Below are 13,869 nucleotides of genomic sequence, written 5' to 3'. Positions count from 1 at the left end.
CTGAGGCAGGCTTGGATCAGCAGAGCCCTGAGCTGGGCCTTCAGGATGTGTTTGCAGCTCAGAATCTGAGCAGCCATCAGAGGAACAATGCCCAGCAGGCTGGGATGGGATGGGATGGGATGGGATGGGATGGGATGGGAGCGTGCAGCTGCTCGGGTGGGATCAGCTCTGCTCCCTCTCTCCAGAGCCACGGCAAGGCTCGGCTCTGTGCTGGGCTTTGGAGCCAGCACACGGTCAGGGGAAGCTGGTGCTATTTGCAGGATCCCAGCATTAATTACAGCTGGCTCTCTCTTTCATGCAAAGCTTTCCTTTCCCTTCCTCAAACAAAACCTGAGAGCCCAGCGTGTGGGGTGTGGTGATAAATCACTGACCCCTCTGCGCTCCTTTCACTCAGGTGCTTCCATCTCTCTGTTCACCTCTGCTCACCCACAGCTCCAGGGGCACCGGGATCTGTGTGCAGGGTTCAGCTCTGGGTTTGGGGTGCTGGCAGGACAGGTGGCAGCTCCAGGAGGGGCTGATGGATGGCTGGCTGTGCCTCGCTGACCCACGGCAGTGGCCATTGAACAGTGCCCTGTGCTGGTCGGGTTTTTCATTAGCCATGGATGTGGGTCATGCCTGGGAAGCAGCCTGGAGCCTGGCCTGCTGTGCCCCTCCAGGGAGATGAACAAACCAAGGCAGAAATGGTTTGTTGGGATGGTTTCATCCTCGGGCTGCTGAGGCTGCAGTGAAGGAAGCACAGCTGGGAATTCAGCTTGTTCCCCGTGGCTCTGTCAGTGTGCCAGCCTGCTCAGCACCGGGGTCTCAGCCCCAGGGAGGCTCAGGGAAACTCTCTGTGCCCTGGGTTTGCTGTCCCTGCAGCCACCAGACCCTGAGCAGCCCGAACTGACAGTTCCTGCTGGAAAACAATGCCAAAAGCAGGGAAGGAGGGCTGGTTTGCTGGGGAGGGGGCTGATGCTCTAATGCAATCTGCCCAGCCCTGCTCTGGGTGCCTTTGGGGATCAGAGTCAGTCTGGAGGTGAAAGATCCCTCTCTGATCTCACAGCTGCCCCTGGCAGGGAGAAGAACCTATTGGGCCATGTAATCACCAGGTGGGTACAAATGTTTGGAGCTTTCTGCAAAATAATTGGATTTTCTCTAGGCTTAGCTTTTACAAACTATTTATTCAGTTAAAACATGATCTCTGCAATGTCCCTGTCAGTGCTGGCACCTGGAAGTTTGACGAGTCGGCCGTGCAGCACTGCAGGAGCCCTGATAAGCTCCAACAGGATTTCTAGGCTTTTTCAGATCCTTGCAGCACATTTTTACATGTTATTTGTATCAAAGCATGAATATAAAATTAAAGTGTATTAATACTTTATCAGAGGAATGGAAAAGTCAGCCCAGTCTTCTGTGTGGTTGGATTTGATAAGATGAAATAACTCATTAAAGGTGTTTGAGTTGTAACATTTATATTTTGATTGTAGATTCTGCAGCCAGAAAACTCAACTGGTGATCTGTGCAGCCTGCACTGGCCAGAAACTCTTTTTTTTTTAAAGTGTTTCTTCACTACCATAGTGGTTTGGTGACTTTCAGCTTAAAATGTAAGGCAGCATTCAAAGGTCAAGGCTTAGATTCATTGAACAGAGAAATTTCTGTATGAAAGGCTCAGATATTTTCCAGGTTGTTTTTGTGCACACTGCAAGCCTCAGCGAGACAGCAGTTCAGTCTTTGTCCTTGCAGCTCCTCCAGGCTCTCAGCAGGTCGGTGGAGAGTTGAAGGGTTTGGAGTTCAGCTCCTAACTGTGGGGCTTTGTTTCAGATGTGGATGACTTTAAGGGCGGCCCGTTTGGAAGCTGTCCTGGTGCTGGTGGTGGCTCCGCGCTCGGCAGCCTGGCGAGCTCCGACAGGGACCCGCGGGACAGGGACAGGAGGCTCCCCTGCGCCGCCACCGCCGTCCTGCAGAAGAAGGAGACCTTCTTTGGCAGCTCAGAGAACATCACCATGACCACGGTGTCCAAAGTGACCACCTTCTCCAGCGAGGACGCTCTGCAGGACGTTCCCTTCGCGCCCTTTGCCAACTTCAAGGACTCGGGGCCCGGCGACGACGACCTCGGGGACTTTGGGGACTTTGCCAGGCTCCCCTCGGAAGCTCAGGATGCAGCAGCAGCTGACACAGCCCTGGGTGGTGAATTCCCCGCTGGAGCCTCCCCTGAGCTGCACAGAGAGGCCACGGATGACTTTGGGGAGTTCCAAAGCGAGAAACCAAAAATCAGCAAGTTCGACTTCTTGGTGGCCACTTCCCAAGGCAAGGTGAAGTCCAGTGAGGAGATGATCAGGAGTGAGCTGGCCACCTTTGACCTCTCTGTGCAAGGTAAGCCTGCCCGTGGTGGAGGAACCTCATGGTGCATGTGCTCATCAAAGGCTGATTTTGCTAATTGAATTATAAATTAGCTAATGGGGATTGTTCCAAAGGCTGCTGGAAACGACCTGAGTCTTCTCATTGATTTCCGTGGCATTTGGAGCAGGTCTTTTTCTGCAAGGGAAATATTTGTTGTGCCAAAAACCTGTAAGAATTGAGGGACTTGGGGAGACCTGCAGCAGTCACTGAGCAAAGAGAAATATTTGTTCTTCTGCAGGAGCGGGACAGCCCTTGGTGCCCCTCCATTCATTTTAAACAGCCTGGGTCTTCAGAGTGCAGGAATAACTTTTCACAACCTGACATTTCAGGGTCTCACAAGAGGAGCCTGAGCCTGGGGGACAGAGAAATCAGCCGCTGCTCGGCCCTGGCAGCCCTGGAGCAGCCCTTCAGGGACCGCTCCAACACGCTGAGCGAGCGGCCAGCCCTGCCCGTCATCAGGGACAAGTACAAGGACCTCACTGGGGAGGTGGAGGTGAGGAGCAGCCTGGGGCACCCCTGAGGGGCTTCTGTGCCCCACTGTTTGGGGTTTTACCAGTTTGAGGATGGTGTGACTGTGAGATGTGTCCGGGTGCAGGTGGATGTTGTGAGTGCGACCTGGAGGTTTCTTCTCCCACCTCTTTAAAGGGAGGTGGGAAAACACAGAATGTTGTCTGAAACACAGGATATTGTCTGAAACACACACAGAATGTTGTCTGAAACACACACAGGATGTTGTCTGGAACACAGAATGTTTTCTGAAACACAGAATCACTTGACCTTGCAGCCTGAGTTTATGCCTGGAAATTGGTTACAGTTTAAATCTAATCCCAGCTCTGGCAGAGAGTGTTTGCTTTGGGAATGGCTTTTTGGCTGTGTGGCAGTTATTTCTCTTGCTCATCCTGAGAAGAGATGGGAAAAAGACTCAGATTAAATTCTGCTAATCCCCATTGCTAGAACAGCAGACTGGAACAAATGTGTCAGGAGGAGCTGTGTGCAATGAAACCTTTTACCCACCCCTGTACATTCTCCTTTTGAAACTCATTCCCACTCCCAGAAATCAAATTTTAGAGTTCAGGTGCATGGAGAATCTTGAAAGAATGGGGAGGAATTAGGAACAGATGTGTTAAAAGTTGACACAGCTGATCTGCAAACAGTCTGTTTGAAATACCTGTGTGCTGTGTAGGAGAGAGGGAGAGAAATGGGTGTAGGAACAAGACTGAGCCTGTGCTTCTCTTTGCTGCAGGAGAGTGAGAGGTATGCCTACGAGTGGCAGAGGTGCCTGGAGAGTGCCCTGCAGGTGAGTGCGCCTCCTCCTCCTCCCTCAGGACCTGCCTCACTCAGTGTTGGGGAAACTCTGGCAATCAGCCCTGGGAATTGCAGTTTTTAAACCAAAACTGCCACCTCCTCCTCAGCTGAGCACCCCACACTGCTCTCCCAGTGGCTGGGGATCAGTTTGGCTTCTCCCTGAATATTCCAGCTCTCTGGTTAGGGCTGCTCCCCTGTTTGGGTCCCAGTGTTGGGCACTGGTACCAGAGCCTGGCTCCTCAGGGCTCCCTGAGGGACAGAGCTGGGGCTGTGCTGTGCCCAGGGCCCATTCCTGTGCTGCTGGGGGATATTGCACAGCCAGATCTGTGCTCCTGAACATTTCTCCTTTGCATTTGAGTATTAGAGAGCCTAAACTGTGAATGTTCTTATTAAATTAGACAGCAAGGCATGCATGCTCTTAAAACTCTTATTTTGGTAATGCAACTATTGGGGGAATGCATTAAGGTTTTAAATGTTCACACTCTTCCCCTGATCTGCTTAAGCAGGAGTGTATAAAACATGTGATGGAGTGTGGCAGTCATTTCTTGTTTAATTTGCCTCCTTTTCTGAACAGCAGCTTCTGCTGGGGGTAATCTTGTTTGTAATGATTATTCAAAGATAGAAACCCCATCATTTTATGGAATCCATTCCCACCAGGTCATAAAGAAAGCCAACGACACCTTAAATGGAATCAGCAGCTCATCTGTGTGCACTGAAGTCATCCAGTCTGCCCAAGGCATGGAATATTTACAGGGTATGTTTTCACTTTCCACGTGCTTTACACTGAGAGTTCTTCCCTAAAAACCAGGAATATAGAGCCACTCCTCCCCAAATGCCATTATTTTTAATCCTAATCTTTGCCTGCATATGAATAATGAAGAACTCTTCAGCCAAATAAATGTAAACTCCAGCTTTGAGCTGCCCCTCCATGGCCACCCCTCCTGTGCCTCTCTGGTTGTGCCATTTCCAGTGCATTCCCTGCAATCCCCCCCTCTCTTACATCCACAGGGGTTGTTGAAGTCTACAGAGTCACAAAGAGGGTGGAGCTGGGCATCAAAGCCACTGCAGTGTGCAGTGAGAAGCTGCAGCAGCTGCTGAAGGATATTGATAAAGTGTGGAACAACCTGATCAGCTTCATGTCCCTGGCTGCTCTCACGGTAAGGCCCAAACAAGCTGCCTGGTTGCTAAAACAAATGTCATAATTTCATTTAAGGAGGCTTTGCTGGCCGTGCTGAGTTGACTGTTTGTGTTTCTTGTCTTGGAAAATGGAAATGAACTTATATTTGTGAAAGCCAGTTTAAAATCCCCTAAGAGAAGTGTTATTTATACACAAACATGATGTTGTCTGACTTGGTACCTCAGTGATTCTGGTGATATCCTGGGTGTCTGTGGGCATCTCCAGTGAGGCAAATTGAATAAATCCCAAATAAGCCATTTTACAGAGCCAGATTGACATGGACATGTCTTGTTCTTTAATGTCCCTGCAATTGGCTTTAATGCTCACAATTGTGGAGCAACACAGGAACAACTGAACTGTTTTCCCTTCTCTCTGCGTTTGGAAGTGCCTGAGTTTGTTTTGGTTCAGCTGTTCCTGCTCTGCACTGCCAGAAAAGGCAGGAAAACCACCCTGCCATTGAATACCTTGTGGGGTTTGTGCTGCAGGGGATGCAATGTGCAAAATCACCTCCTTTAGCCATGGAAAACCTCATCATTTTAGGGAATCGCCCCTTTTTGTGTGCTTTACATTGACTGACACAGATCCCTGTGACTCAGTGCACATCCAAGGAGCCTTCAGGGCCAGCACACCCCCCGAGCATCCCTGAGCACACCATTACCATGGGCAGGTTCCCTCTGAGCTTTTCAATTTGTGGCTTCCTCCCTGCTCTGCAGCTGTGCCCACAAAAGGTTTTTCCTTCCCAATAAACACCCATTTGTCAGTAAGGCTTGGAATTCTTGGTTTCTGCCTGAAATGCCCATCTCCAGCTCACTGTCCTTCCTGCAAGGCAGGTGTTTATAAATTACCAGTCCCTTTTACACCTTTTGCACATTTCAAACCTCCCCAGGTGTTTTGGTTGTGCACAGAGCCTGCCATCCTAGGAAATCAGTTTCCTCAGCATTTTCCTGCCTGGCAGAGGAGGCTGACAGACCTGGACTCACCTGTTGGAGCTCTGGCATTGCTGATAGGAACAATCCCAAGAGCTGCCAGGATCTTGTCCTCATTTAAACAGGTGGATTAGAATGCAGCTGCTAAAGTGCTTTTCCTTGGAATATCACAGGGATTACTGAAGTCCAGAGCCTGGCCCTGTGTTCCCTGAGCCACAGCAGCTCCTGGCTCGTGGCTGCAGCTGGAGCACAGCAGGAGCTGCAAATTCTCACCTGAACCAGAGTCCAGCTGGGCTCACACAAACCAGGACTCCTTAATTCCCCAAATCACCCCTGATCCTGCTTCTCTTCCCCACTGGGAGGGTGGAACCCACACCTCTGCTCTTACAGGATCCTGAGCGATGCAGAAATGCCAATTAACTGCAGGGAAGGATTCCAGCTCCCAGGCATGCTCTTGGAAAGGTTAATTTTATCTTTTAAGGGATTTTGTTACAAGGTAATTTTATGCACAGCCTTGTGGTTTTTCACAGCAAATTGCAGGATGACCTTCTCATTTGCTTCACTCGTGCATTTGGTAAACAAATATTAGAGTGCCTTTATTAATTTGATTGATCTGCTCAGAGATTAAAGGGGTTTTTTTTCAGGATTGCAGTTCCTCTGCAGCCATTGAGCAGGGCAGTGTGAGCAGCATACCCACAGTGGGCATTAGGACACACATGGCCTGGGATCACACCATTTCTAAAGCTGCTTGCATTTCTAATCATTGTTTTTATTTGCTATCTTCAGTGCAAAATTTGAACGGTTTTACATCATCTTTGTGCAGTGTTTTAATTGATTATTTATCCTGTGGCTGAAATGTGAGGTTAATTACTGGAAAAGTGACCACAGTAATTTATTATTTTCAGGTTTATTCTCCCACCCTTTGCCTCTCTTTCCCCTGAGCATGTGTGTGGCTGCTGGCCTCAATTCCATGGTTTGGTTAACCTTAATATCCCATTTTGTACTGCTCTGCCATATTGTAGGTTCAAAAAAAACCCCAAAAGGAGAAAACCAGGTGCCCTTTTTTGCTGAGGCAATCCCAGGGAGTCGAGGACAATGAACCCTGCAGCAGCCACCTGCCCACAGCTGCACAAACACCTGCAGACCCTCTGTTTGCCTTCCCCCAGCTCCCAGGGCTCCTTCCCCTTTGGATGGGGGAATGTGCAGCTCAGGAATCCCTTCCTTTGTACTTGAGGCCTTTTTGAAGGCTTTGAGTGTTATGAATTGGTGCTGGTGGGGATGGCGGATCCCTCCTGATGGTGTCACCGTGTCAGGCCAGGTGGCACCCTGGCCCTTGGTGCTCGCTGATTTTTATTGTGGTGTCTGAGCCCTTGCCAGGCCCTGGGGATGCTCAGAGCTGCTGTGTGCTCTCTTTAGCCAGATGAGAACTCCCTGGATTTCTCCTCCTGCATGCTGCGCCCCGGCATCAAGAACGCGCAGGACCTCGCCTGTGGGGTGTGTCTGCTGAACGTGGATTCCAGGAGCAAGGTGAGCGTGTGCTGCTGGAAATCCTGCTGCATTTACAGCCTGGGCTTCCATTTGTACAAGCCCAAATGGTTTGGGTTGGAAGGGACCCTAAAACCCACCCAGAGCCGTGGGCAGGGACCCCTCCGCTGTCCCAGCCTGGCCTTGGGCACCTCCAGGGATGGGTGCATTGGAAAAATATTCCTGGTTAAAATTTGTAAACTCTGAGCTGTAGAAAGGTCTCAATAAAATCCTATAATGGAATATCCAGAGTTCCTTGGGCTCTGGTGTGACACAGCTGTGGAGGAAGGGTTGAGTTTAATTGTTCGTAATTAAGAAACTGCCATACTAAGATTTTTAAAAATATACATATTTTTTAACAAATAAAAATCCTTTAATGACTTTTCTTCATGAGATGGCTCACCAGAGGGGAGCAGAGCTGGGAGGGCCTCCCAGGACATGTGCAGAGCTGTGCCAGCCAGTTAAACCTAGAGGCACTTTTCCTGACTCTTTTTGGTTTCAACGTTATTTCAGAAAGAAGAGAAACCTGTGGAAGAGCTTCCCAAAAAAGTATGAACCTGTAAAAAACATTTCTTTCTAGACTCATTCTTCCTGAGTGTGGAAGGCTGAGGTGCTGCTGGGCTCTCAGCTGTCATTTCAGTTGTGCCAATCATTAATCCTCTGCTCCAGTCGTGTTTGTGGCCGTTAACTCTCGATCTGATCAACTAACACACCCCAGAGCCTCTCCCTGTGTGTCTGCATGCTGTGCCAGCTCTCTGGGCTTGTGCTCCTCCTGTTGTGTGCCACAAAACCCCTGACTCCCCCAGTTTGTGCTGCCTGGGTGTCTCTAGCAGGAGAGGGGGGATTGCGGGGCCTTTGTGCCAGGAATATCGACTTTTGCCTTTGTCTGGCAGGCTGTGGCATTTTTAGAAATCTCTGCAGGAAATCCAGGGCGTGGAGAGCGGGGCTGGGATATTTTTTTTTTTTAAATAGGGAGCTGTGAGGCATTGGGAAATATCTCCTAGCAACAAACAGCGAGGTGGTTTCAGCCTGCTCATGGCTTCTCAGAGGCTCCTGTTGTAAGGCAGCTTCAATTAACAGGAGGAAGCAGATGAAATTCAACCTGAAATAACACTAATAGCAAGAATTGCACCTGCCTGACCCACAGCCAGGCTGGAGCCAGGGAAATAAAGGCAGGAGCTGTCTGCTGGCAAGCAGGGCAAGGTTCCCCTTTGGTAGGGAGGCGGAACAGAAGCAGGAGATGCAGAGCAAGGTGAGTTAGCTCCAGGGCTCCCTCCTGCAGGGGGAGCTTGGCTCAGGTGTGATGGCTGAAGGTTTTTGTCCTCCTGCAACTGAAATCAGATGGAGTTGATGGGGTGGAGCTCAGGGGAGAGTCCTGGGCTGTTTCCCACTCTGGGTTTGGGCCTGGAGGGGATCAGACTGTCACACTTGTTTCATTTCTTCTTGCAGGCCTTTAATTCTGAGACAGATAACTTCAAGCTGGCATATGGAGGGCACCAGTACCACGCCAGCTGTGCCAACTTCTGGATCAACTGTGTGGAGCCCAAACCCCCGGGTCTCATCCTGCCAGACCTGCTCTGAGAGCAGCTGCACTGCAGGTGGAGCCTTGGGCTCACCCTGCAGCACCTGGGGTAATGCTCTGCTGGAGGCCAGCCTTTCAAACCTTTGGGCTTGATTTTTGGTCCAAAAATCAACAGATTAAAGCCACTGTTACAGATGGGGAAGAGTTCACTTGTAATGGCCAAGGTTTCAGGAGTAACTGGATAATATAGAGTATGGCATAAAGAGACAAAAGAGTGGCATTTCAGTCTTTGTGAAGATGCAAACGTTATCCTGTGCAAAAGCAGCCTGGGAACCACGTGCGCAAAGCTGTGCATGGGAGAGGCCAGCATGGAGCTTCCCTGAGAGCCTGGGGTGCTGGGCTGGTTTGCATACAAACAACCACTGTAATACTTGAAGTCTGCATTTGCAAGCAAATCTTTTCCTTAACGTTTTTGGGACCCAGACCTTGATGTTCTGTAAGTGTTTGCTGCTGTGATATCACAGCACATGAGTCACACAGCATCCAGGCAGGATGAATTATTGACTCAGGAGGAGAAGCTGCTGGGTGCTGGTGCTTGCACTGCTCTGTGCTGGAAGTCGTGCTGGATGCAGAACTGGTCAGTGCTGGAGGGTGAGGACTGGAAAACTGCTGGAATTTTCCCTGTGCTGTGTGCATTCTGTAGCGCAGGCAGCTGGAGTTTCAAACTCCAGTCTTTGTTGTAAATACAGATAAACTTCCCTGGCTCTGTGCTGAGCTCCAGGCAGGGTTCTGTCTCTCCTGACCCTTTGGGAGCTGTGTGGCTGCAGCCCTGCTGGGAGCTGGGCTCTGCTGATGCAGCACATCTGTGCTCTGCAGGTTCTTTCCCTTTTTTGGCTGTGGAGATGCTGTTCCTGCTGGGATGGGATGGGGTGGCTGTGTGTGATCCTGCAGTCTGTGCTACCTGCAGCAACGTGTTCTGTGACTCACAGCTGGCTCCTGCAGCAGGGAGTGGGATTGAACAGCCAGAGGGAATCAGCCCTGGAAGCTGGTGGTCTCAGCAAGCTGTGTTTGAACAGGCATTGTGTCCCTGCTGCTTTGTGCCTCTCCGGACAGGTCTGTGTCACAGGCTCTCACTAAATGTCACCTGTGCATCTAAAGTACCTGGTTCCTCCTTCGCATCCAGTATCCAGAGGACAGTGCAGGCAATGGAGTGCTGGTTGCAGGATTTAAACCTGGGGGAGCCTCATGGAACACCATGAGACACAAGAGACATCCCAGCCCCTGTCTGGGGCTGCAGGGAATGCAGTGAGCTGTAAATCCATAGGGTGCAACTCTCTCCTTAATTCCTTGGCTTAGTCTCTCACATCTGTTCCTTTCCTCCAGCCTCTCCAAGTTAATCCTGCCCCCATTACCAGTACCTGACACTGACCTGTGGTTGTTTGCTGAAACAGAAATTACAATGAGGAAAACGATGCTTTGTATTTAAAAAACAAGCAGGCTTAGTTATACGAAACTATTAATTAGCCCAAATGAAAGAATCTTGGCTCAGAGGTGTCTGGCTCCTTCCTTACACCAATTACAATAAATCTCCTTGCTGCCTCAAATTAGCTCATTCATGAAATGCAGCCCCGTGTGCCTGCAGCTCCAGCTGATCCAGAGGCAGAGTTCCCGTGCTCTGCTTCCCACATCCTGCCCAGCAATTTCCAAAAATGCAGGAAAACAGCTCCTTGCTTCTCTCCCTTTGTTTTATCAGGTGGGAAGGAGCTGCAGCAGCCCAGCTTGTGCCCACAGCCCTTGCTGTGCAGCACAGGGAGGTGCTGTGCCCTCAGCAGTGTTCCCTCAGCAGTCTGGGGACAGGGAGAGGCTGGTGCTGAGGGGATGCTGTGTTGGGAACAGGGATTTTATGTCAGCCACCAGCACTTTGCTAGAGAGGATTTTCTCCCCCTTAATTGAAAGAAGATGCCACAAATAAGAGGCCATGGTGTGAAACTGCCACAGGAGCATTTCTGTGCTGGTTTTTCTTCACCTGTCACCAGGTCAGCCCCTCTCGTGTCCTTTGGCCCATGAAAAAGGGGAGGACATTTACAATTCCAGCTGCAGCAGAGCTCACTGCAGGGTGGTGGCACCATCCCTGTCCTCGTGGGGCAGGGATGCTGCTCCCAGGGAGGGTTTGCAGGGACATCCCTGGGTAGAGGCATGGCACAGCAGGATCAGCTGCAGGTCCCAGTGACTCCCTGGAGCATTGGAGCCTGGATAGAGGCACAGCAGGACCAGCTGCAGGTCCCAGTGACTCCCTGGAGCATTCAGCATCCTCGGGTGCTGCTGCCAGCCAGAGCCCAGTGCCCTTCCAAGCTGTCTCCAAGGTGACAGGATTGTCACAGCCCACCTTCCCCCGCTGCCTGGGCCCGATTTCAGACCTGTAACTCCTTTTCCTGCATGGATTCTCTCACTGGAGAAGAGAAATGAGGTTTTATTTGTTTATTTTTTTTTAGCTAGATAAAAGGGGCTGCCTTGGCGTGACCTGTGCAAAGTGGGGTTTCTGTCTCTGTGTGTACATTTGCAGCTCTGAGGATTTATTTGCTCGGTTATTTAATGTATTTATGGCTTAGCCCCGTTGTGTTCCTGGTGCTCCCTGCCCTGGCAGCTCCCCCTGGTGCTGGGGCTGCTCCAGCCTCTGCCCTGCCCTCCCTCCTGGTGTTTGGCTGTGTCCCTGCAGCCCTGGGATGTCACTGTGCCCTGGCACTGTCACCCCCTGCCCTCTCCATTCATTCCAGACCTTTCCTGGCTGGGTTTGGTGCTGGGTGTGAGTCACTGCAATGCCCTGGGATGTCACTGTGCCCTGGCACTGTCACTCCCTGCCCTCTCCATTCATTCCAGACCTTTCCTGGCTGGGTTTGGTGTTGGTGTGAGTCCCTGCAGCCCTGGGATGTCACTGTGCCCTGGCACTGTCACCCCCTGCCCTCACCATTCATTCCAGACCTTTCCTGGCTGGGTTTGGTGCTGGGTGTGAGTCCCTGCAGCCCTGGGATGTCACTGTGCCCTGGCACTGTCACCCCCTGCCCTCTCCATTCATTCCAGACCTTTCCTGGCTGGGTTTGGTGCTGGGTGTGAGTCCCTGCAGCCCTGGGATGTCACTGTGCCCTGGCACTGTCACCCCCTGCCCTCTCCATTCATTCCAGACCTTTCCTGGCTGGGTTTGGTGTTGGTGTGAGTCCCTGCAATGCCCTGGGATGTCACTGTGCCCTGGCACTGTCACCTGTGCCCTCACCATTCATTCCAGACCTTTCCTGGCTGGGTTTGGTGCTGGGGTGAGTCCCTGCAATGCCCTGGGATGTCACTGTGCCCTGGCACTGTCACCCCCTGCCCTCTCCATTCATTCCAGACCTTTCCCCCTGCAGCAGCTGCTCCAGGCTGGGTTGGTGGGAGCAGCTCCTGCCCTGAATCCCTGCAGGGGCTCAGGGTGAGGGTCTGAGGTTCAGCCCAGGCTGAGCAGGAGCCCTGCACACCCAAGGGCTGCTCAGAGCCCTGGCAGCTGCACTGGGAACCATAAACTTGAAACAAAACCTGTCTTCCCAATAAAGCTGCTATTGTACAAACTGCTGCTTTGGATTTGCTTTTGATTCTGCACCTGTATTTAATTCCAGTTCTGTGTTAAAATAGGAATGTCATAATTTTATGAAGGAGAGCAATCAGAAAAGTTCTCTTTCTATTGTGATTCTTCTCCTGCCCTCTGGGCAAATGTTATTTTGCTTCCAGAAGTGGTTTTGTGATTATTATTTGGAGCTGTTTGTGCTGTGCTGGAGTTGCTGCTGATATTTTAAATCCAGTGAGAATAAGTGTTATTAATTGACTTTAGTACCTTGTTTACTCCCTTAATTCCTGCAATGATTTATAAATCCTGTGTTGAGATTCAAACCTGGTGTTCAATAAAAAGCTCGTTTCATATCTGACCAGTCTGCGAAGCTGAAATATTTATATCATATTTATATCATAATGTAAGTAAACCCTGCTCTGTGGCTGGGATGGGAAAGGTGTCTCACCGAATACTGGAAGATATAAAATATATTTTCAGATGATTTAGATACCACTTGGAAAAGCCTGTGGGGAGCAGGAGAAGGGGTGTGCTCAGAGCAATCCAAGCTAAACCAGAGCTCTCTTTTCTTTGGTTTCTGTGGATTTGAGAATGGAGAAAAACCTGGATTTTGAGGGGGAGAACACTTGTGTAAAATCTTTTGCTGTGGTGAGTACAAGAGGAGCTTTTGCAGTGAAATTCCCACAAGCACCAAGAGTGTAATATAACCTTGAATGGGGATTTCAGGTGAATTGTTTTCTCATGTGTTTTATTAGGCAATTTCACTTTTTATGGGTCTAACTTTCCCTTGTGTTTAGAGCCAGCCTTTGGTGCCTTCTTGGCTGAACATCAGCATCTCCCTCTCCCCTCAGTCCTCGGGCAGTGTGTGCATAAAATCTACAGAATAATTCAAAGTGGAGAATTTTTAACCTTCTATTTTTTAATACCAGAAATACTGTAAAACCCTACTTTGCCCATTTTTAGGTAAAGTTTAATTTTATGAGCAGATTTCAGTTTTTAGCATTTTTTTTCCCTTTCAAATGTCATGTGTTGGAACGTCTCCAGACCAGTGATTAATCCTGATTTTTCACTCTCTAGTTCCTCACTTACCATTTCCCTGATAAATTTGGAAGATGAGTCTGTGTGTCTGCCTGCCACTGGAACTGGGATGCAGCCATGGAACCCGATGGCAAACCTCACCTTTATTTCAGTGGGGCAGAACTCACTGGGAAAAGCAGAAAACATCCTTCAGCCACAATTGTTTACAGGCTGCTGCTGGAGCTCCACTAGCACAGTTTGGAACAGGAAACCAACACATGTTCTGGATTAATCTTTATTGATTTTGTTTTTTTTACAAGTATAGAATCTCATTGAAATCAGACAGCGATCGCAGCACTCTGCCTGCTCCTCCTCCTGCAGAGGCCACAGAAGCTCCGGTGCCTTCTCAGGAGCACCAGGGGCTCTCCTG

The 13,869-nt window shown here is 50.1% G+C and overlaps 1 protein-coding gene across 3 annotated transcripts in view; it reads left to right on the top strand.

The window, feature by feature from the left end:
* SYNRG (synergin gamma) overlaps nucleotides 1-9,927 on the top strand; it is a 34,169-nt gene extending 24,242 nt beyond the window's left edge. For all 3 annotated transcript variants that reach the window (XM_054287398.1, XM_054287396.1, XM_054287395.1), the window contains 8 exons: nucleotides 1,798-2,349; nucleotides 2,706-2,869; nucleotides 3,620-3,673; nucleotides 4,339-4,435; nucleotides 4,690-4,838; nucleotides 7,201-7,311; nucleotides 7,822-7,857; nucleotides 8,758-9,927. In XM_054287398.1, the coding sequence (XP_054143373.1) occupies nucleotides 1,798-2,349; nucleotides 2,706-2,869; nucleotides 3,620-3,673; nucleotides 4,339-4,435; nucleotides 4,690-4,838; nucleotides 7,201-7,311; nucleotides 7,822-7,857; nucleotides 8,758-8,889 (1,295 nt within the window). In that variant the 3' untranslated portion in view covers nucleotides 8,890-9,927. The remainder of the gene's footprint in view (nucleotides 1-1,797; nucleotides 2,350-2,705; nucleotides 2,870-3,619; nucleotides 3,674-4,338; nucleotides 4,436-4,689; nucleotides 4,839-7,200; nucleotides 7,312-7,821; nucleotides 7,858-8,757) is intronic.
* The last annotated feature ends 3,942 nt before the right edge of the window (nucleotides 9,928-13,869 follow it).

The sequence above is a fragment of the Melozone crissalis genome, unplaced genomic scaffold (assembly GCF_028551555.1).
Source record: "Melozone crissalis strain CALT ecotype California unplaced genomic scaffold, PUWL_Pcris_2 ptg000057l_1, whole genome shotgun sequence".
NCBI lineage: Eukaryota > Metazoa > Chordata > Aves > Passeriformes > Passerellidae > Melozone > Melozone crissalis.
The sequence above is the reverse complement of the archived record's forward strand: the minus strand, read 5'-3'. Positions and strand labels throughout refer to the sequence as shown.